Raw genomic sequence first — 23,063 nt, 5'->3', positions numbered from 1 at the left:
AAAGTACTGTGGTAAAAAGCACCACCACCACACTTTCTGTTCATCATCACAACTTATTCACGAGACTACCCCAATGAGACAGATTATAAGAACTACCTTTAAAATTTACCATTGCAAATAAAAAGAAAAGGAAAAACAAACAAAAAAACCCAGAAAACAAAACAAAACAACAAAAATCCCACAACCAAAACCAAAAACACCAATCAACCCAAAACAACCCAAACCCACAAAAAAACCCCAAAACCAACCAAGCAAACAAAAACAACAACAAAAAAAATAAACCCCAATACCCCACATTTTCCTGGTCTGGTGACCACAAGCAAAACTAAAGTTGTCTTACTATGTTGCAGAGGTGAAGTGCTTAAAATGAAATTGGGGCAACCACCATGCTTTGCCAAAGTAAGGTAAGGCAGCTGACCACTTTGCATGTAATGTAAATATTCCTGCAACACTATGCCCGGACCAATAAATCCACACCTGAAGATGCTCTAATTCCAACCAGAACTAGCAGCATTAAAACAAACAACAACAAGAAAATATTTCTAACCTTTGCCATCTTCTAAACAACAGAAGATGGAAGAAGAGCTACACAATTCACTTGAGAGAGATTTGTTCTCAAAGAGATACCACCACCAAATTGCCATTTATCAGGCTCAGTTCCAGATTAACTAGGACCCCAACTCATCAAACAAGTACTGAAGTGAGTTATAAGCATAGGGCTTTCACACAGCCTTCTCAGTTCTAGGACCACAGGAAAACAAGAGCATAAGAGAAGTTCATCTTCTCAGTGTCATATCTCAACAGCAAAAAGCTTTCATCTTCTTACACTAATGAAAGGAGCAGAAAATGCAGGCAATGAGAATTCAGACTTGGAAGCTATCCCATACCTTATCTTTTGTATTCCTGCTGAACAGAAGTCCAACAACCACAGACTAATTTATCCAGCATAATGTACAGGTACCTTTACTAGGTTCCAGCACTACTCCACCAAAGACAAGCATTAAGTAACATCTTAAAGAAACCATTAAATAACATAACAGACAAATTTTCAAATCCCGAATTAAATGGCACCTATTTTAAAATGATCAAGGATTTTAATCCCAAACAGGTGCAGCTTCCTCACTAGAAGCAGAAAGATTCAGGGTTTCTTTACTATTTCTCCAAAAGAGGTTAAGACAGCCTAAGACAGTGTTGCGGTTTAAGCCCAGTCAGCCATGCAGCTTGCTCACTCCCCCCACTTACTCCTCCCACCTCAGGGAGGGATGGGGAGGAGAATGGAAAGAATGTAACTCCCACAGGTTGAGGTAAGAGCAGTCCAGTAACTAAGGTATAACACGAAACCACTGCTGCTACCACCAATAACAATAATGAGAAGGGAAATAACAAGGGAAGAGAATACAACCGTTCACCACCCGCTGACTGATACCCAGCCCGACCCCAGCAGTGATCTAGCCCTTCCGGGTGACTGCGCCCAGTTTATAAAGTGGGCATGACGTGCTGTGGTATGGAATACCTCTTTGGCTAGTTTGGGTCAGGTGTCCTGTCTCTGCTTTCTCCCGGCTTCCCCTTCTCCCTGGCAGAGCATGAGACTCAGAAAGTCCTTGGTCAGACTAAACATTATTGAGCAGCAACTAAAAACGTCAGTGTTATCAGCACTGTTCCCAGGCTGAAAGTCAAAAAACACAGCACTGTATCAGCTACAGAGAGGGAGAAAAATGACCACTACTGCTGAACCCAGGACAGCCAGCCCAAATCACACCAATGGAATGCTTTTTAATTTTCCAGTTCATACAGCATCCTTTCTGGTAATAAATAGCTGTATTACTCTTAGGGGAGTGGAAGACAAGGAACTGCATATGCTAAGTCTCAAAAATAAGGCTTATACTGTGAAACACAGGGATGCTGGAGAGGGACTCTTCAATAGGGACTGTAGTGACAGGACAAGGGATAACAGGTTTAAACTTAAAGAGGAAGGTTAGGTTAGATACAAAGTTCTTTACCAGGAGGGTGGTGAGGCACTGGAACAGGTTGCCCAAGGATGTTGTGAATGCTCCATCCCTGGCAATGTTCAAGGCCGGGTTGGACCGAGACTCGGGTGATGCGGTTTAGTGCGTGGTGTCCCTGCCTATGGTAGGGGGGTTGGACCTAGATGATCTTAAGGTCCTTTTCAACCCTAACCATTCTATGATTCTAGGATTCCCCTTATACTTTTTATTCTATCATACACAAACATTCCCTGCAGTAGAATTATTTTTTAAACCAAGTCCTACTGAACTATTTAACCGCAAATGCCTCCAGACAGTATTTACCAAAAGCTACAGGACAGACAAAATACACAATGAAAAGGATATTATGCAGCAGTAATTTAGCGATACTGATACACACAACAATGAATTCTCTACCTTTTAACATTAATTAATAAGTGCCAGACCTAAAATTTCCAAGCTTCTGTATGGTAACAATTCTAAATTATAAGATCAGGGACTATTCAACCCTTCCATCCCCTCCACAGTGAAAGGAATGTGCCCACTCTGAAAACAGATGAGTCCTGCATAATGAAGAGCTGCTTATAGAGAACCTAAGCAAAAGAGTGTAAAAAAAAAAAAAATCACAAAAAAATAATTAATAAACCAAAATAACAGATGGTCTCATCAACTGAATGCTGAGCTGGAGATCTGGCTTCTGTACATGTCCCTGCTGTACAATGGACATGCACTACTAGACAAAAATTACTTCAACAGGATTTTGTTGTTTCAATATAAACACCATTACTACACTAGATGACTAACAAGCACATCTCCCTAGCTCATGATTCTAGAACTGCAGAAAGCCTGAAGGTGCACAACAGCATGGCAAGACTTCTCCCTGAAATGGGAACTACTCAGCCACCTCACCCCTATTGCTCACAGCCGTTACTCGGACAACAGATGAGTGCCATTTAAAAGGCCACAAAAGTGTTAATCTGTATTCTGGGTCACATTTGTACAGCACATCATTAAATAAGAGATACAGCCACACAGGAAACACTGAATAGATTCTCTTCCTTCACAAGGTAGCATATATGCTTTACAAGTCTCTCTTCTACCCAAACACAGTCTCACTTTCCATGCTCACTATCTTCATAAACCACCAGTTTTTCCATTAGCTTCCCTTTTCCAATAGGGAAGGGGTTGAAACTATAGTTACCTCAGCTACAGATATCACTACCACACCATTCTGACCTCAAAGAGCTGAGGCTACTTGATTAAAACAAGTGATTAAAAACCAACCAAACAAAAAAAAAAAAAAACAAACCAACCAACCAACCAAACAAACAAAAAAAACCACCAAACCCACAACATCCAAACAAAAAGTCTTTCCCTGATATAATCTTTCAAACAGGTCCTTCAGGTCCAGATGCTCCCATTATACTTTCATTAACAGAAGTGAGAAGGAGACACCCAACTGGTATTTTTAAAATCATCACTTTAAAAGTCAAAAATATTGCTCAGTGTGTTTCAGAAGTGATTCTTCCAGGACATTAGATGCAACAATAACACAAGTCATAAAAACCTACACATTTTAAGTTCTCCTGTCTGGCAACAGTGTCAAGGTATTTTTGACATGAGCTTTAAAACAATGCTCCTAAGGAGACAGAAATGCCTTTTCATAATTACTTTTTCTGAGCTATGTGTCCTCATATTCACCCCATAGCATCCAGGACCAGGATTATCCAGATGCAGACAGTTCTTCCCCACAAAAATAAAGGCATCTCACACCAGCCACTGTCCTCACACACCACTATGGTAAACAGGCTTAGGGAAAAGAAGTTGCTCAGAAATGTAAGTAGAGATGAAGGAGCTGGCTCCTCCAGAGAGTATTGTTGGACTGAGGCCCAAACAAACATGATTTTAAAAGCTTTTCTTCTCCTGGTAAGAGTACATAGGCAGTGAGCCCTCTCTCCTCTTCCCAAAGGGAAATACTCCATCTAAAAAAATGGTCATATTTAAAATTATACTTTCAGATGTTTCACAGGACAGCTCTTTATATATCTATATATATAAATATACATATAAACTATATGTAGTTTAACATTTAATCTTACTTTGATTTACTGATTTTCTTTTTTGTATTTGAAGTCATCTTCTACAAAGCAAATTGCACTTTATGCAATAGGAGGGGATTTTGCTGCACCACATTATGAAGTATAAAAAAAATTACTTCCTTCCTACAGTAAGATAGTCTGATTTTTAACTTTGGATGCCAAAAAAAAAAAAAATGCTAATACCCAAAAGAGTTTGCTTGTCTAAAGCATGAGTTTCAGGGCCTGAAAACAACGTGGTCCAAACAAAACCCCTATAAGCTTTGATATGCTTATACATGTATGTTAGGAATCTGTACATTCACTACTGGACCAGAATAAAACACAGGTCAAAATAAACTCATGAATAATATGAAATACGAATAAATGAAACAGCAGCAGCAGCACTATACACAACACATCAACTTTAAACCACTAGCATATTAAGGTTGGATGCAGTATTGGTAGAGCTATGCTAGAAGAGTGATGGATTTAAAAGAGTCTGTAGTCAAATTATGGGGTTTTGTCTCTTTGCTGCATAGTTTTCAATCAACAGAAAATGTGCATCTAAATGCATTATCAAATGCCTAGAACTTAGAAAAAAGAACACTAAAATGACAGCAAAGACAGTTCAAAGTTACTAAGGACTATGGCAATGTCAAACCATTAACTGTCAATATCAGTAGACCTGGGTTAGCTTTACTGTCTCTTTAGTGCGTGTAACACAGATATTCAGAGCACTCCTTTGGGCTTTTCTCTCATATCCATTTGAATAACAACAGTGCTTCCTTCCCTTCCCCTGCCACAGCATCCATAAGCCAGTTTAGAGCTCAAGTAAGGTATTGGTATGAACCCAAACATCACAGGGGTACCCACCCTCTCCACCTTAACCCCCATACCCAGAGGATGCCATGGGGAGGCAGCCCTGGAGCGCCCCCCTTCCGGCCAGCCCCATCCCTCACCCCAGCAACAGGCTGCGCCTGCTCTCCCACGCAGCTCTACGCTCTGATCACCCCTACACAGACATGAGCACTGCAACCCCAACTGGTTGCCGGCTCACAGGGGGCTGTAACTTCGCACTTGCTAAAGGGAATTCCGAGCTGACCTAGAGGAAGATGGGGATAGCTCAGCTGCCGGTAAACTCTTCAATGACTGACAAGCCAAGACCACCCTTATTCAGGCCAATATGGCATCCCCATTACATTTTTCACATTGAAAGCCTAATAAACAATGTATTTTGTACATCTTTGATACCTGTGCCCATAAAGTAAGGACAGAGTACTTTTTGACTGTGATCCCAACACCTTCCAAGGACTTGAGCAAGAGAGGATTGCTCACTCCAAGCATCTGCAAGCAAGCAGGCACACACAAAGGAAGTTAAGCTCTCATACCTATTGCCTTAAGCACAAACCTATTACGCATCTCACTTGAGTTTGTCTTCTCTACTCAAAAGTACCCATTTCTCTACTCCAAGAGTGATTCTGGCCCTTTTCTGCCTTTCCCTCTACATATCCAACATTCATTCATTCATTCCCACAGTGAGAGTGAGTCTTTACTTACTCCCAAATCAGTTCATTTGGGTTGGGTATTTTGGGGTTTTTTAATTGTTTGTTGCTTTTTAAGGATTGTAGAATATTAAGCTATATCCAAAGAAACACAAAAACATAAGGAATAGCCGAAAGCACAGTGGGACAGAACCCTCCAAAATGCAAACCTATGTAAGTGCTCTTTCAAATGTTTATACAAGTTAATACTAGCCTTGACTGAGTCACTGGGATTGAAGAGGCTTTTTCTATTTTCAAGTTAAGCAACAGTCAAATTTTTAGAGTGATACAAGTAACATTGAATAGAGCAGTCCAAATTTTTTAATTCCATAGCAGATACCTTTGTAATATAGGCAAGTATTTTGGTATTCCAGAAATATACTAAGTACCAGATTGCCCATAAGTTTCAAAGAGCTGGTTTACAAGCTCTCCCCCAACCAACATATACACACCAATATTACAATTTCTAAGACCTGTAATACACATAAAAATTGAACTAATAAAGCATTGCAATTTTGTTACTCAGTTCTGAACTTAGTAACAGAAAAGAGACATGTTATTACTCTAGTGTATGTCACAAAGTACTTTTATTTCTTAGGCATCCACTGCAAATTGTTTTCTGCTCCTTTTAAATATACACATAAAAGCAATACCTAAGATTAACCAATTAAGTTGCACTGAGGAGTAAGAGACAGAGGTTGCCAAATCCAATTCTTTCTGGAGCCTACTAAGTGACTTACAGGAAACATGGAATTCCTTTATTTTATTTCTCCTTTCCATAACACCCTGCAGCCCCAGCTTGTTCCCTTTGCCCCTTCCAGTTTCTCTTCTTTCAGAGGTCTGAGCGCTTTCCCTCCTGTCCTCTCCATCCTATCAAACTATTCCACTACAAGCAAGCTACAAGCAGTTTCACAACTACCTAAACTGTACAAAGCAGAGAGCAAGCTTTTTTGCCTCCCCAACCCCCAGCTTTTCTCGAGGGGATAAAAGTGGAGAAATGGGTAGGGGGAATGGCATGACAGGCCCAAACCCAAGCAACTGCCACTAGAATGTTCACAGAAGTTTCAGAAGTTATGATGATACAGTGCTCTAATATTAACACACAAGATTAGCAGAAATAGCACAGCCCCTTTCAGACACTGTTAACAGAAGTTTAAGTAGTACCACCCATTGTGTAATTATCAAAAAAAAAGTCACCTGGAGCCGTTTAAGCTTAAGCACTGTGAAAAAAAAAAAAATTAAGAATCAGATCGAAGAACTTCAGCAGTTATGAAACTTCCCTTCTACAAGCGTGAAACACATCAGATTCAAGCTCATCCTACTTTACTTAACAGCACCTCACAAATGCCACAGGCAAACCACTAAGTCAGATATCTGTAAAGTTTCTCCTGTGAATGCTAGTTAATTATTTGAATTGGACAGATGTTAAAGATAGGTATATAATTTGGTCGGAAATCTCTTCCTCTTTTAGTTGTGGTTTTCAGTTTCGAGAACTCTTTGTTAGGTTTTTTAAAAAGTTTAAGTATGAAACACCTTCAAAGGAGTCCGTTTCTCTGCATTCTCTTTCCAACTGAGCTTTGAAACACAGTATTTCAGATCCAACTCAGTACTTGCAATATCACACACATTACAACTCCGGTAGCTGCCAATCGTTATAACAAGGCTTTATGTGAGACCTGACAGCTTAGAATTATGAATTAAGAGTGCTTATTCAATATATTCAAATTTACAGATCACTTATTAAGCAGGAAATCCCATTTTCCCAAAGGAAAAAATTCTAAATGGCATCAGCTCCCTCCTTCTTCCCTTACATGATAAAGTTTGTCTAAGAAAGTCTATCTAAGAAAGCAAGTAACAGCGAACCAACTGAACGTGCAGCAGAGGCACTCTGCTATAAAACATATGCTTAGATGTACGAGCCAGCAACATTAAGCAGACCAGCTTTACACTAAACATCCCACTTCATTAAACAAAACAAGCAAGCTGTGAAGAACAGCTTCACCCTTTCACATGGAGGTATTAACACGGAGTAGCGTTGCTCCAGTACAACCGAGACAGCTGCTGGGGATCATCTTTCTAAAGTAAGCTGCAGCCCCGTGCAGTTTCACCTGCTCTAGTCCTCCAAGACCCAAGTATTTTACTTTCGAGACGGCCCGACAAACCCCAGTAAAGGATTCCTAGCACACAGTCCGGGTTTGTCTCACGCTCCGCGCCCGATCGCCCTGCCCCTCCCCGGCTGGAGGGGCCCCCCGCCCCGCGCGCCCTGCGGCCACCGGGGACCAACCACTCCAAAGCCGCTGCCGCCGCGGAGCGTACACGCTGCTCGCGACGCGGAGGCGAAGCCGGCCCCAGCCCCGCGGGTCCCAGTCGGGCTCCTGGCAACGCGCGCCCGTCCCTCCAACCCCGTTCCCGCCGGGCACGATCGCACCCTCAGCCAAGCCGCGCCTCGAGTGAGGCGAGGCGGAGCGGGCCCTAAGCCGGAGAACGCGCGGGGAGCTGCGGCCGACTGGCGGTGTGAGGGGTAGGCCCGTTCGGGCGGGAAAGCGGGCCCGAGACCGCTGAAAAGCCGGGGGAGCACGGGTGGGGGTCAAGACCCTGGCGCAGGGTCGGGACGGCGCTACTCACCCGTCCGGCGGCAGCGCCGCGGTTCCTGGCGCCGAGAGGCGTAGGCTCCCGCTCCTCGTCGCTGGAGAAGTCGGGTTGCGCGGCCGCGGGCGGGTTGCGGGCGGTGAGGTGCTGCAGGTAGAGCTGCACATACACGTCCTTGCGCTGCTCGCCGCCCGGCAGGCTCACATTGTTCGCGATTAGCTCGCTCTTCAGCTTCTCCTTGGTCAGCACCGACGGATCCGCCAGGAACTCGGGCATCGCCGCCGGCCACCGCCGCCGCCGCCGCCACCACCACCCTCCCGGGAGAGGCACCAACAAAGCGCGGGGAGAGGGAAAAGGGGCGGAGGGGAAAAGAGAGGGAGGAGAGAGCGGAGGAGGAGGAGGACTCGCCTGCCCCGCGTCAGAAACCCAGCTCCCTAACGGGCAGGCTCGCGCACGGAGGGTTTCTTTCAGCCAGCAACAAACCGCGCCCCGATTGGCAGAAAGGAGAACGAAACCGCCCTATTATTGGCTGCCAGGAGGAATAGGGAAAGAGGCGCGCGAGACCCACCAGCGTTAGTGCTTTGCGCGCGCGAGGGACAGTAACGCAGTTTAAATTCGGCTCGGGCGGGAGGCGCGAGGGGGGCGGGGGCTGCGCGCGCCGCCTTGGGGCGGTGGAGATCAGCGTCGCGGCGGTTCCTTTTGTAACCCGTGTGGGGCTCGCCGGCTGCCCCACGCCGCCCTTCACCGGCCACACAGCGGGCGGTTCAGGCCCTCCGTGAAGAAGATCCCTGTACCCTGCTGTGACACCTGCTCCTCGGCACCGGCTTTGCTTTGGTGTGCTGAGGCGGCTGCCCCACGGGTACCCGGCTTCTCTGCCGGGGGAACAGGACGTGCTGCTCTTGCTAGCCGGGCGCTTAGCTTCGTCTAGCGCCTTAGCTGTCTGGCTGCAGGAGAAATCCAGCCGGGAAGCTGGTAGCTAAGCTGTCAGTGTAACTGCTGCCGTTGTGATGACTTGCATGCTAAACAAATAATAATAACAAAATGAATCGCTTCTGTAGCATTGCAAGATTTGAAAGGTGCATAGAGTTTTAATGCTGCATGGTGTTTAAACAAGGGAGTCAAACCTGTGTTTACACACTGCTGGCTGGGAACATACACTGCTATCAATTTTCCTGTGTTTTATGATGGGAACAGTTTAGTATTTAGATCTGACTACATATCCTGTGCTTTTGAGAGCTACCCTACAGTATCAGAGATAAGAATTGAAATGTATTTACATTTGCCCATCAGTTACTGACATACAACAGGAGTGTTAGTGTTTGTGCCTGCTCCTCTTTATGTTTTGAAAAGTGTTTTACACTGCTGTCAATGAAAGTGATTCCCCCAGTTTAGGTTTGCTCCATCTCAAAGTATGGTGGCCGTCATTTCTGTTTACCCGGCCAGCGAGGTGAAGGTGCTGAGGGTTATTTTTGTGGAAGGTAATTTCGAGGTAAATCAAAGACCCACGCACAAGAAGCCTGATGCTTCCAATGGAGGAACTGGTGTGGCGTAACAAAGTAATTAATATAAGGGAGACGCTTGGCTTGGCGGGTTTAGTTTACCTTGTAGTGCAAATAGTCAGCCATCATCTGCAGTTCATTATACTTTATATCTGAAAGCATTTGGTTCTTTGGTGTTGCATATACTTTACCTGTTCAGTCTGTTAGACAACAAGGCTGAATGGTGGGTAGAAACATCTTCCTTCCATTGATAGCATACATGCATACACAGCAAATATTCATATACCAATGTGGATTGATTACTATCACTTACTTTTAAACCTGAATCGAACAAATTATGTGGTTCTGTTTATTTTTCGGCATATCTTACCACATTTTTCCTGGAACATGGGTATCACGTGACAAGTGTTTTGGAAATGCTTAAAGAAAATCAAATTCATTTCCAAATGTGCTAATAATAATTTAGTGTAAGTAAGAGTAGATAGTATGTTTCACCTTCTTGGTGACTTTAAAATAGATCTTTTCCCCACCTTTAAGAATTTACATCTTGCTCAGATACGAAACCAGTTGCAGACTGACATGGCATTTAAAAAGTTTAAATAGTTTAATAGTTTAAACTATAAACAGGTAAAACTACCTTTCAGTTTAAACTATAAACAGGTTTTTATATAAACATAGTTTAAATAGCTTAAACATAGTTAAAAATAGTTTAAAAAGTCAAAAATTGGAGTTTAAGCTTTGTTATTATTTTAAATATATATTGTGAACAATAACTTAAAGAGAAATGGGAGATTATGAATAGATAATAAGGTGCATAGGTATACAGGGAAAATACAGCAGTCCATAAATATAGTTAAGAACTCAGTTGTACAGTAAAAAGAAAGGGTATAAAAATGTAGATGACTAAAGCATTATGTGTGCAGAGGAATAATAATCTACCATGAATTAAAATATGCAAGTATTGGGGACTAAATTGCTTTTACAACTCTAGAAAGTTGTTTTTACTACTATAGTAGTAAATTACTAAACTGCTTTTACTACTTTAGAAAGCAGCAGAGATTCTTCAGCTATCACACTAATGTGAAAAATAATAACCTCAAATCATAGAATTGTATTACAGAATCACAGAATGGTTTGGGTTGGAAGGGACCTTAAAGCTCATCCACTTCCAACACCCTGCCACGGGCAGGGACACCTTCCACTAGACCAGGTTGCTGTAAGCCCCATCCAACCTGGCCTTGAATACTGCCAAAGAAGGGATAGCCACAGCTTCTCTGGGCAACCTGATCCAGTGTCTCACCACCCTCACAGTACAGAATTTCTTCCTAATGTCTAATCTGAACATACCCTCTTTCCGTTTAAAGCAATTCCCCCTTGTCCTGTCACTACATGCCTTTGTAAAAAATCCCTCTCCAGCCTTCTTGTAGGCCCACCTTAGGTACTGGAAGATTGCTACAAGATCTCCCTGGAGCCTCCTCTTCACCAGACTGAACAACCTCATACGTCCATAAAAAATCCTCAACACAAAATAGTCCTTTATTCTCTGGTTCTACCCTTTTTGTTCTCACTCCTTGGGTACAATAGGCTTTCTCCAGGCAAGGTACAGACAGGGAAAATAATACGAGAAAGCACCAAAATGTGCATGTACATAAATAACGATTAACACTGCAACCTGCAGTTATCACCAGAGTTAAACCTTAGACAATTAGCTGAGGATTTACACCTTTATTGTTTGCTCTGAAGTAAAGAAAGGCTGCATTTTGTAGCATAAGGCAGCAGTCAAAGGCAATAAGGGAGTGAGCTCCTTATGAACAACCTTGAAATATCTTTCATTTTTTTTACCAAAAAACCCCAAATCCATGAGGTGGTCCATATGCCAGTATGATGATTAGTGTCTTAGAGGTTTTGCTCTGCCTTCCGTGAAGCATTCCAGTATTTAAATGTTTATTCCTAACAACCAGTTCTGGTTTTCAAAGACTGGAATACCAGCCTTTGCCTGAGAAACAGGTAGTCATATTTTACCTCGTCAGTCAAAATGGTGACAAAAGGAAAGTTTAGGAAAAAAGTGCAAATAGTGTTCAACTATGCCTGTTTTCAGTGGTTGAAAAACTGCCATAAGCTTGCCTAAAAATATGAAATATGCTGAAGTTTGAAGCCAAAAACCCTTCCTTTTTAGGACCCTCCCAAATGTCTGGAATTTGTTCGCTTTTCTGAGCATGGGAAAGAGATTTTCAGTCATACAGTTTTCTTTTTCAGGAAAACATTGAATGTCTTCTGAACTATCTCAGTTGTCTAGATTTGGCTTCCCCCAGGTTTATGATTCCTAACCTCTAATGCCACCCAGAAAAACGAGACCAGTAGTTTATGTTGTGCCACACTGAAAAAAATGAATTTTCTCTACTTCTGTGTTCGTTCAAAAAATATCCTAAATTCCATGGAGGGTTTAGAGAAAATTAGGTGTCTTTTTAATAACTCTTTCTTATCCAGAACATTTTTACGCATAATCCAAGTAGAAATGGCAAAGCAGTAAGAAAAAAGCACATCTTACTCCAATGGAGCATATCACTTCTAGAGCAATTCCCTTAGAGAAGATCTTTCATCTCTTGCTGAACTGGCCAGTGGATATACTGGGGAACAGGGACGTATCAGGGGAACAGGCCAGGTAGCCCGCTGAGGGATGCTGCTGGATCTGCATCACCCAACGTGGTAAAGACACGTGGTTGCCCTTGCTGTGGACACAGGGTGCCCAGTGCTGCAGGTGGTCTGTACAACTGTCCCCACAGGGGCAAGGGAGCTAAGGTGTATTTAATTCTTTCCTTTAGTTTTTAAATGTCACTAGGTTATTTCAATTTAGGGACAGTAGGCTCTCCCTCCAAAGAACAACTGACAAAAAAGTTAACTGAATGGTGGTGGTAGTCGTCGTGGTTGCCAAATCCTGCTCTCCCTCCTGTCCCAGGCCACGCACCCCTGATGCTTTCCTTGTGCTGGATCTCCTAGTCGTGCCACGAGATCTGCATGCTGAGCCAGCAGCTGCCGCTGCACAGTTGCACAACATGATCCAAGTGGAGTGGGGGAAGCAGGCAGGCAGGGAGGGCCGAGCTGAGCCAGACCAACTGCTTCATGACACCCTGCACCTGCATTACACAAGGTCTGTTGGTGTGAAACCACACCCTGAGAACTCTGACTCCCATTAGCAGATGTTCTGTATTACCAGGAGATGGACCCTCACTGCAAGCCAGAGATGCTGCCCAGCAGCAATCTGGAATGCTCAAGCCACGCACCTGCTCTGGCTGCGGACAGGGTAGCATGTCAGTCAGTCCTCTGCTTCTTTTCAGACCTGGTAAAACCTGAGTCAGCTGAAATACTGTGACTAGTTCTGGGCACTTAAAAATGCAACACATTTGGAAAGTCTCCAGAGGCAAGTAACACAAATCATCAGAGGCCCAGCAATCACGGTCTGTTACCCTAGAGCAGCTGTGGAGAGGCATAGCAAATTTCAAATATGTAAGAAGTACCTATAAAAAGGAAAGGAATAAACTGTCCTCCAGTGCAATAGCACAAGGGCTGGATTTAAGTATGTTGAAAGAGACATCAGGACTAAAATACACATAGCTGCTTCCTAACAGTTAGGACAGCAAAACACTGGAACAGAGCGCTTAAGGAAGATGCAGAATTTCTGTATTTGAGAGGTTTTACGGGTATATGGAATAAATATTAGCCTGTAAATCCCAAAGTCTTTATGTTGAAAAACCCACATAATTGGATGACTCTGCTGAGTCTAGTTTCCAGGACTTCTGTATTCTTTTCATTTTCTGCCATGGTTTACAACACTAACAACCAATTCTCCAAATTTAGAATTATATCTCTGGAGTTTTTCTCTCCATGCCTCAAATTCAGGCCTTTTGACAAACTGTGCTGTTTCCTTCCTAATTCAATTTCATTAAGTGTAAAACTTTCCAGTCCATCCAAATCACCAACGTATTACTTCTATGACTCGCTCTCATCTCCAGATCAAAATTCAGTACTTTCTGTGCCTTTCTGCCTCTGGCACCTCAGCATGCGGGAATGGCTACTCTGAGAAAACTCCTGTGTTTCACAGCCTCAACACATCACCCCCCGAAGAGCGTCCCCTGGCACTCAGTCCCCCTGCTCCCCTCTGCTTCCTGACAGGACTTGACCGCCCCGACCACCTGTTTCCAGTGCCTTTATTCCACCCCTCTTCATGTGCACTGAAAACAGGTGGTCGGGGAGGGCAAGTCACTGAAAACCACTGCCATTTTGGGGGTACCATTTAAAATTTAAAGTTGCTATTTTCATGCATCTTTCTGATCTGTCCTCATAATTTCCACACAGTGGGCTGTCTTTGTAGAACTTTGATCTCTGAAACGTTCTTTGCCTTCCGTGTTTTAAGTGTGATATTAGAAAACAGCCCCGCGCCAGGATCCGCACCCCGCTTCCCGTTGCCAGCCGCGGAGAGGACCTCGGGCCGCGCTGCGGGCAGCTGCGGTCCCACGGCAGGCAGAAAAGCACTGTACCCTGTGTCCGTTCCTCTCCGGGCACTGCTTCCCCCTCGGCACGTCCCCTGATCCGCTGCTGCCGAAATGTGAGTGCCAGACGCGTCTCTGTCCGCAGGCTACGTCGTTACTGACACCGTTCAGACGGCCTCGATTTGTACTTCTGCCGCTCTCTCAGGGTCAAGCAAAAAGAGACCGACCCCGAGCTTTTTTTGGGGGGGGGGGGGGGAAATTGACGTCTCTCCGCTTCCTCCGGGATGAACCCGAGAGTGGAAATGAACGAAGAAAAACGATGACCCCGACGTGATTCGAACACGCAGCCTTCTGATCTGGAGTCAGACGCGCTACCGTTGCGCCACGAGGTCCTGCTGGGCAGGCATATGCTGGGTTTCACAACTCGCCCACTATTGGCAGCCCCCATCCTTGGAGACAGGGACAGAGCAGAAGGGTGGGGAGCGGAGGAAGACGCTCCTCACCCGCTATGGCAACCGTACCGATTAAACCCGCAGCCCCGCACCGGCCCCTCTCCTCCAACACGGCTTCGTTTATCTCCTTCCCGCGCCCCTACGTTAACTCTACCCACCTGCACACCCGCTACCGGCCCCTCGCAGCAGGGACCTGTCGGCCTTCAACACCGCCTCCTTACGCAGACTCGTGGGTAGCGGTTCCCGCTGCTCAGAGATCGCCCCTGCTGCCAACCCCCCTTTGCCATTGTTCCGCAACAGGAAGGGAAGTAAGGGTGCACTTGCAGATAAAGGATCCCTCCGAGGGAAGTTTACGACACAGCTCCTCGTTAGTATAGTGGTGAGTATCCCCGCCTGTCACGCGGGAGACCGGGGTTCGATTCCCCGACGGGGAGACTGGAGACGTTTTTTCCGGGCGGGGCGCGTGCTTGTTTTGCAGGCTGGTGCCAGCAGCCGGGCCTAGCGCGGCGGCCGCCGAACAAAGGGCCTGGAAACAAAAAGCGCGCTCGAGCGCGGCTCTCCCCGTCGGGGAATCGAACCCCGGTCTCCCGCGTGACAGGCGGGGATACTTACCACTATACTAACGAGGAGCCGCGGGGGGGCCCGCGGGGAGCGGGGCATGCGGCTCCGGCCCGGGCGCCCCCCGCTCTGGTGCCCAGAGGGTTCTGGGGGGCACTGCAATCCTCCCTCCCTCCGTGTCGTTTGCTAGTCTCGCGAAGGGTATGGCGGGTCCCGAGCGCTCGGGTGATGTGCGTTAGCGTCAAGGCGTGCGTTGTGTCGTGCAGGCCCGGGGAGGGGAAGGGAAGGGGCTCTGCCGGGGGCTGCTGACACCGGGAGACGGTGGGGAGAGGGCGGAGGAAGGGGAAAGGCTCCGCCATGGCTCGTTGTTGTTGTGGTTCTCCCCGGGGGGGTGCGGCGTGCTGCCCAGTCTCTCCCGCCCGCCCCACCGCGGAGCGCCCCGGGAGTGCTGCAAGGCGAAGAAAGCGCCCGAGGGCAGACAGCGGAGCAGGAGCTCGGGTGTCTTGGCGTTTGTGTTTTTGCCTGTCGTTCATACAGTTCCTCTTTACGGGAACCCGAGAAGCCCTGGAGTCAGCAGTCCTTGGGGTGAAGAGACTCTAGCACCTGCTTCTTACCTACCTAAAAAGGGGACGAGAGAAATGGAAACCGGTTACTTTGGGATTTGAGACTAAAAGGCAGAGGACATACACTGACCGTATGGCATCATACCAACTCGGTCAGCAGTAACATGGTTGTAAGTTTGTAATAATTCTTTGGGTAAAAGGACCCCAGCACAGCTCTTTCAGACAAGCATAGCTAAAGAACAAACAAATCTGTATGTAGACATCTAAATAGACATGACCTGGAAATAAAGCTTTTCTAAATACTGACCTGCTTGTTTAAGCACTCAGCTATAAACATGAGTTTCCCAGTGGATGGAACAGATTCGGATTTTGTCCTGACAAGTGAAAAATAATAATTGAAGTCTCATAATAATGTCATTACTTTGGAGGTAGCATAATGAGATGAACTGGTAGGGCTGTGATCAGGTGATAGCCTTAAACCTCCCAAAGCAGGATCAAAATCCGTGTTGCTAGGCTGGTCTAAACTTGCTGTGTGGGTTCAAATTTTGTTCAGCAAATGATGATGGTTTGCTTTCAGCTGCGAAACTGGTGGATCAAACACTGCCTGTGTGCATTTTGTGAGACCACTCACACGTAACTCTAGTTCAGACTTTTTTAGCAGTCCCTTCTGAATTCTGTCTGTTCCTTGATCCCTGGGGTCAGGTATCAGATGTGACTGCTTGTGTAAGTGATGGTGCTTCCTACAGCCAGACCTTCCCTAGCTTCTACTCTTTACTCAGAGCTGGTTTTGCCTCAGGTTCCTGTGCAGACCTCTCCTTGGGCTGTCTTCTCTTGGAACATGACCTCTGCTGTTCCATACCATCTCTTGCAAATTTTTGGCGTTGCTAAGCACTTTGAGAACACCAGAGCCAGGCTCACAACAAGTTGTGAATGGTGTGTTAGGGGTTCAAACTGAGGAAAAATGGAAAAAGCTACAGAAGTGGGTTTGCCTCCTCTGCATTTTATTGAGTGGTCTGGGAAGCATCAGTAGGGGGAATGTGTTAAGCATAGGGCAAAATGTTGTTAGGGCAATTCCTTGCACCAGCAGTTTCCTCTTTGCTGTAGTTGCCACAATGATCCTGGTGGCCTGAAAGAAATGAGAGCAGTCCTTAGAACCCGCAGTTGCTGACAGGTAAGTTTTGTGAGCAGTAAGTCAGGCCCTTGTCTTCTTGCCATGCTGTAAAATAGCACAAGTCATTTCAACCCAGTGACTGTAATTTTATATTACAGGGGCGTGAGGTGGGGGAAGAACCTTCTATAGCTGCAGAAATTAATGTTTCTGAGTCAGTGTAAAGCCACAAGCCCTAGATGAGAAACAAAGTACTTCATTGGTATGGTCTTTAGGATGCCCCAGCCCAGAAGAGCTGCTGCAATTGAATACATCTTATTCTGATTACTCCTTATAGCTATTTTGTACACTCTTATTGCTGCCCATTCACACATATCCAACACTGTGTGCTCTGTGCCCTGTTTTCCATGTAATTTTTGTCTGTACCTTCACCCTGTGGAGTTCACAGCACAGGATTTAATAAGCTTTGTAAGTAAGAGTGTATGAGTTATCAGATGGCAAATTTAATTACAGTACTTCTTTCTGTGTGAGTTTTGGCCTAACACAATTTTTGTCCAGTGTAATGGATTTGTTGTGTGGTCTGTATGACTCAGTTATCTCTTTCTGTGCTAATGTATTTTGATCAAGCTAAACCAAAGTTTTAGAAGTTATTAGAAAAATCAATTTACATCACTTGAGGGAATGAATGATAAGACATCCCATGTAAAATCAGCAGCTGAAGAAATTCAAGGAAAGGGGGACTGTGACATTCTATGCCACTGCCTGGTGGACTAGTGGGAGAAGGGACCTGAGGGGCTTTTTCCCCTATTAGCATGCTTGGTATAGTTTACTAAATGCAGCCACACAGCTGGGAAGCTTCCTCTCCATGTTGCATCATGTGAACTGTTTAATAAATGGAGCCTTTTAAAAACCTGTTGGAGGAGTCTCAGGGATTGAAAGCTTATGTCCTAAGAATTGTGAAAGAAAATAGAGAAGTGCCTATGCAGAACCCCATTTCTGTTTAGGTAAAAAGCACCCTGATGGAAAAGTTCAGTAGTTGAATATAATCATTTCTATTCCTATATCATGGTTTAAATCCAATGGATACTCTGAGTAAGAATAAACTCCTTCTCAGAGGGAATCTACATTCTGATCTCTTTTCCCTTCAAAAGGGATTGCCAAGCAAATGTACTTGGAGAGATACCATGAAAACCGGGAAAATTCAAACCAGGAAAAGTGAAGGCTGGCTGGTTTTAAGGAAAAATTTCAACTTTAGAATAGCAAAATCTGAGAGATGTCCTGCCTAAAAATCAGAGGACAGGACCCAGTAATTAGAAGGAAGAAGATTGATCAAGTTGGTATGCAGAATACACTCCTCTTGGTGTATGAGGTGTATTGGTTTTGAGTAATCCCAAAAGCGTGTTTATGCAGCAAAGCCTTTAGAGACGTATTGTGACACTCCAAAACCCCAACAGGTTGTGTACTAATGTAAGTATTCGTGTGTAATGCAGTTCTGGATACTAGAATATGCCTACTATATGACTACAAGAATGGTCATTACTTTCTGGCTGTGGTGAAAGACTACAGTGGACCCAAACAATTTCGCCATTGGTCTGACTTGGTCTGAAATATGGAATTTCTTAGAATCTTGACATTGTCAATAATTTGCTTCTAGGCAGACCAATCATGTAGTGCCTAAGAAGGAAAATTGTAGAGACAAACATGAAAAAAACAAATACCGTCATATACAGCTGTAACTATAAGGTCTGACTCTTGCATCATATCTGTTCTAGGCTTACACAGCTGTCATTCAAAAAAAGGGAATCATGAGGAAAATGACGTGTAGAGAGAGGAAAACATGGGATAGCAAAACCCACAGAAAGTAATACAGTAAAAAGTACCATAGACTGAAGTTAGGTATCCAAAACAAAGATGTCATGAGATAAAGGCATCACAGAAAGAAATCAGGTAAAGATATCTCCCCATGTAAAGAGCATGGGGAGGTATTTAAAGGTATAGTACAAAACTATAAATGAGGGAATATGCAGTTTATTTATCTTAGAAGGCTGATCATCACGAACTTCTGTCACGCATTCCAATGCTCACTCAATATAGACATTGCGGACAAGTGCAGGCCAGGTAATTACGATGGGGAAACCGGACAATGAGACCAAAGATGAACATACAGAAGAAGTGCCATTAAAACCAAAACCTATGTGCTTTCTTAAGGTATGAAATTAGAAACACACAAAAGTTCCTGCAGAAAACTTGGGGAAAAAAAGCCCAGAAATTTTTATGCTCCCATGTCAGAGCTCACTAGCGCCCCAGACCTTGAATAATACTTGCCGTTCTCTTAAGTTTGCTAGATTGTACTGCTGTAGTACTGAAAAATCAGCGGCAAAAAAGAAGTCAGTGTGCTGGGCCAACAATGAATAGAAGTCAGTTTAGTCTTTATCTGGTAGTTAACACAAAGGAAACTGACCTACCTTGAAAGCACTATCAGAACATGCCATGGAAGTATAAAGGGAAATTTATGATGTTTTGCTGCTTTTGTAAAGGTTTTGGGAAGTTTCAGCCAGATATATATCACTGAAAAATGCATTGATGACTCAAAAAATCCAGAGTTTAGACAGCACTGTACCTGAGAGAGAAAGCAACATTATAATCTGGTATTCAAACATTATGGTATATCATCAAGGTACATTTTGTCTGTGAAAGCATTTGGTATTAAGTAGAAAGCACAACAAATGACAGTTTGGAATCTTCTAAATGGCATCTGGGTTAATAGAGCTTCTATGAACAATGTGATGTCTGTTAGCAATCTTTCTTTAAGAGTTTAATTAGAGAAAAACTTCAAAGCTTGATGAATGTTAAAATTAAAAATGATAAATGTTAAAAAAAACCCAAAGTGCTAAAAATAGTGTCAGCAAAAAACAAAGGTGACAACTCATTTATTTTAACAACCAAGCACTAGATCAAAGCTACCAGCACTGTATCAGTTGTAATGCTGGCTTCACTCATGCTCCTGGTCTTCCAGTCTCCACCATTTACTAGTTTGTTGTGTTGTGCATGGGAAACAGAAGAATACCCTCCTTTCTAGATAAACTGTGGCTTGATGAGGTAATAGTTTACTCCTATCTCCTTTTCTTAGGATAAAAGAGCCACCTGCCATGGAAACCATATTTTTCTTTTCCTTACTCAGGGAAGTACTCCACTGATTGTGGTAATCCAATGTGCACAGGGAAACCTTGAGAAACCCTATGTGGTCCTCATAGCTAACAAAAACCAGTAAGGCTTAATTTCTCTTTAAGTAGTCGGGTTTTATCCTTGTGGTGTGTTGTACTATTACACCTGCATTTGGCTTCTTCACTCTGCAGTCTTTTTGTCTTCCTCTTCACTATTTTTCCTTCCCTTCCCCTCCACCCCCCTTTACTTTTTTTGTTTTGTTTTCCTCTTTCTCCTGAGGAAAACAGAATGCCCATGTCTTATCCAAGTCATGGGGTTGCAAAAGAGTGAGCAGAAGGCTAGAGGAAACTGGTGGTCCTGTTCATCTGTGTCAGGAGAAGCTCCTGAGACTGGTTCCTTTGCTTCTGACACAATTTTCAGTGGGTGCACGAGCAATAGAAGGGAAGTAGATAGGTTTTTAAATTTAGCAGACGGAAGAAGTAAGATGGTATAAAATCAAACATTTAAAAGCCCTTACAGAAATTAATTGCCATTTCCAGTATTATTCATGATAGATAAAAGCGAATGTGCACATCCACCAGAGATTGTTCAAGACATGATGGATGGTTAACTATCTTGCTCAACTGTAAAAGCCTGACACTTAAAAAAAGTTGCAGAAATGAATCACAGTGCACTTTAAAATTGAAAGAAGAGATGAATATTTAAAGTCAGTTGAATAGCCAAAACCACAAATGAGGAACTGTTGAGAATGATGTGCTTAGAGCACAGCTGCTTGAAGTAAGGGCTGAACACAATGGTGTATCTGCAATACATTGGCTGACAATCACCACATTACTCTTGATTCTAGTAAAATCAAAGTAAAAGCAGTACAACAGAAAGTATCAGATGCATTGCTAGGTAGAGTCAGATTCAGTGAACACAGCATCTATTCCTGGGAAAAAAAAAAAGTATAAGAGAGTTTGTTGGTTGCTTTTTGTTTGTTTTTCATTTACATTGATGGTTCTCATTATATGTAATTGGAATGTGGAGTTTTTTACTTCAAAAGGCACAAACACCTTGCTTCAGAACCATAAATTTGTTTCTTTGCCGTTTGCTATTTTGCAGGGTAGTGATCATTACATAAAGTTGTAGGGTTTTTTTTGTTTGTTGGTTTGTAGTTTCCTTTTTTTTTTTTTTTTTGACTCTCTTCCCGGAAAAGAACTAGACTTTCAGGTTTTCAATTGCGTTGGCTCCCTCTGGTGGCATTCTGAAATGCTCTAGTTTTTAGTCCGGTAAAATTCGTTTGGTAGCAGTTTGGGGTTACTATTTTATGTAATTATTATATTAAGAATAGGACAAACAAATAGTCATATCTCTTAAATCCAATTCAGCTTACACAAAATCAGCTCATAAAATGAAATTTTATCAATCTGGGTCAAAATGGCTGGAAATAAACCTTATTCATTTCCCTTCCCTCACATTCTCTTAACTGAATTAATGAATGGCATTTTGCTATTTGCTGTGTGTTTGGAAAGGCGAGAAGTTACAACAGTGTCTTAACTATGGGACTGGCCTGTTTAACTTGGCAGCAAAAATCAATCAGTCTCTTACAGAAAGTTTTAATACGAGAATTTCCAGTTTGAAATTAAGGTACTTGCATCCTGGTAGCCCTTGCCAGAGCTGAACCAGATGTGCAGTTAGTGACTGTTTTTATCCATCTGTTGTTAATCTGTTGACTATAGAAAAGAGGGGAAAGAAAAGATAAAGAGGAGCAGGAAATGCAGAAGCAGTGCCATCATTTCCTCTGTTTAGGCATGTGGGAAGAACACGTGTTTTGGGAATTTTGCAGAAGATGAAACTAAGCCTTTTCCTGGAGCTGGGTAATTCTGCAGTTGGCATTCTCAGTGTAGCAAGACTGAGAGGAAGAAAATTATTAAAGCTGCATCATCAAGGCACTGCGGTCCCCTATCTGTGCAGTGTAAGGCTTCATTTAGCAAACATGGTAGGTTTTCCAAGTGAGTGAATGTACCTGCCCTTTCTTTTACTTAATAATAATTGAGAGTTCAAGAACTACTGCCTGTTGTTTCTTGGTCAGTGTCACTCTGCTCTATGAACATTCTTAGGTTGATACACTGATATACTTTTAATTACAGCACTTCAGAAACTACTAAAAGAAGAAGACAGGAAAAAGGCCAGTCTTTCTGTAGATTAACTGCTCGCATTGGAAGAAATTGTGTAGGATCTTCTGTTTAAATGGATGGAGAGCCCACAATCTTTTCTGACATAGTTTAAGTAAAAAGGGAAATGCTAAAGATAAGATAATTTTTAGAAACACTGTTTTCTACATGGCATGAAGACTAAGCTTTTTGTAATTATTTCAGTGCTAAATATCAATAATATTTTGCACTTCTGACAAAATTCAACTGAAGATACAATTTTTTTGCCCAGTTTGAAATCCTGATCCTACAAACTCTTCTGAAGCAAAATAATTTAATCAGACTTACTAGATAACTTTTTAATGAACTTGTTGGTCTACTGAGTCTGAAATTCCAGCTTTTCAGAATTATTTCAGACAGGCTCTGCCAGGTTTTAAAAAACCCCCACAACTAGCAATACTATAAGAGCTGTACATCTGTGAAAAGTGTGTGTATATGTATATATACACTACATATAGTAGTACCTTATATAGTAGTACAATATATTTATGTATTTGTCTACCACAGAATTAAGAATTTACCATGATTCATCTACCAGTATATTTAAGCAGAATAGCTAGGTATACTTAAGGCCTTTTTACATAATTCTGCACACCTGCAAGTTCTCAGAACATTTATTTAACTTGTAAGACACACATCATCAGATAAATGTGTGTGTCAGCATATTATTCTAAAACATTTAATATGAACTTGAGCATTACTAAATCTTCTTTCTTCATATGAGCAAGTTCTGTATTATTCAGAAAGTCCTTTGCCTGGCATTTTCACAATGTGTGTTTGTTTTACATCTACAAAACCCACTAGTTCTGGACAATGCTTTTTTGTTTTTAAAATCAACTGAAG

At 43.2% G+C, this 23,063-nt stretch overlaps 1 protein-coding gene and 3 non-coding genes across 8 annotated transcripts in view; 1 reads left to right on the top strand and 3 right to left on the bottom strand.

Annotated features, from left to right (window-relative positions):
- The window catches only part of TMPO (thymopoietin), a 29,138-nt gene extending 20,363 nt beyond the window's left edge, over positions 1-8,775 (bottom strand). For 3 of the 5 annotated variants that reach the window (XM_065670941.1, XM_065670975.1, XM_065670957.1), the window contains exon 1: positions 8,230-8,775. In XM_065670941.1, coding sequence (XP_065527013.1) covers positions 8,230-8,469 — 240 coding nt within the window. In that variant the 5' untranslated portion in view covers positions 8,470-8,775. The remainder of the gene's footprint in view (positions 1-8,229) is intronic. The other 2 variants (XM_065670966.1, XM_065670950.1) reach the window with 2 other exon arrangements.
- A 5,724-nt stretch (positions 8,776-14,499) lies between these two features.
- Positions 14,500-14,571, bottom strand: TRNAW-CCA (transfer RNA tryptophan (anticodon CCA)). The gene has a single exon. It is a non-coding gene; the product is annotated as a tRNA-Trp (tRNA).
- Positions 14,572-14,993: 422 nt separating this feature from the next.
- Positions 14,994-15,065, top strand: TRNAD-GUC (transfer RNA aspartic acid (anticodon GUC)). Its single transcript has one exon. It is a non-coding gene; the product is annotated as a tRNA-Asp (tRNA).
- Positions 15,066-15,188: 123 nt separating this feature from the next.
- On the bottom strand, positions 15,189-15,260 carry TRNAD-GUC (transfer RNA aspartic acid (anticodon GUC)). Its single transcript has one exon. It is a non-coding gene; the product is annotated as a tRNA-Asp (tRNA).
- Positions 15,261-23,063: the final 7,803 nt, after the last annotated feature.

The sequence above is a fragment of the Lathamus discolor genome, chromosome 1 (assembly GCF_037157495.1).
Source record: "Lathamus discolor isolate bLatDis1 chromosome 1, bLatDis1.hap1, whole genome shotgun sequence".
In the NCBI taxonomy this organism is placed as follows: Eukaryota; Metazoa; Chordata; class Aves; order Psittaciformes; family Psittacidae; genus Lathamus; species Lathamus discolor.
This window is presented reverse-complemented; position numbering and strand designations above follow the sequence as displayed.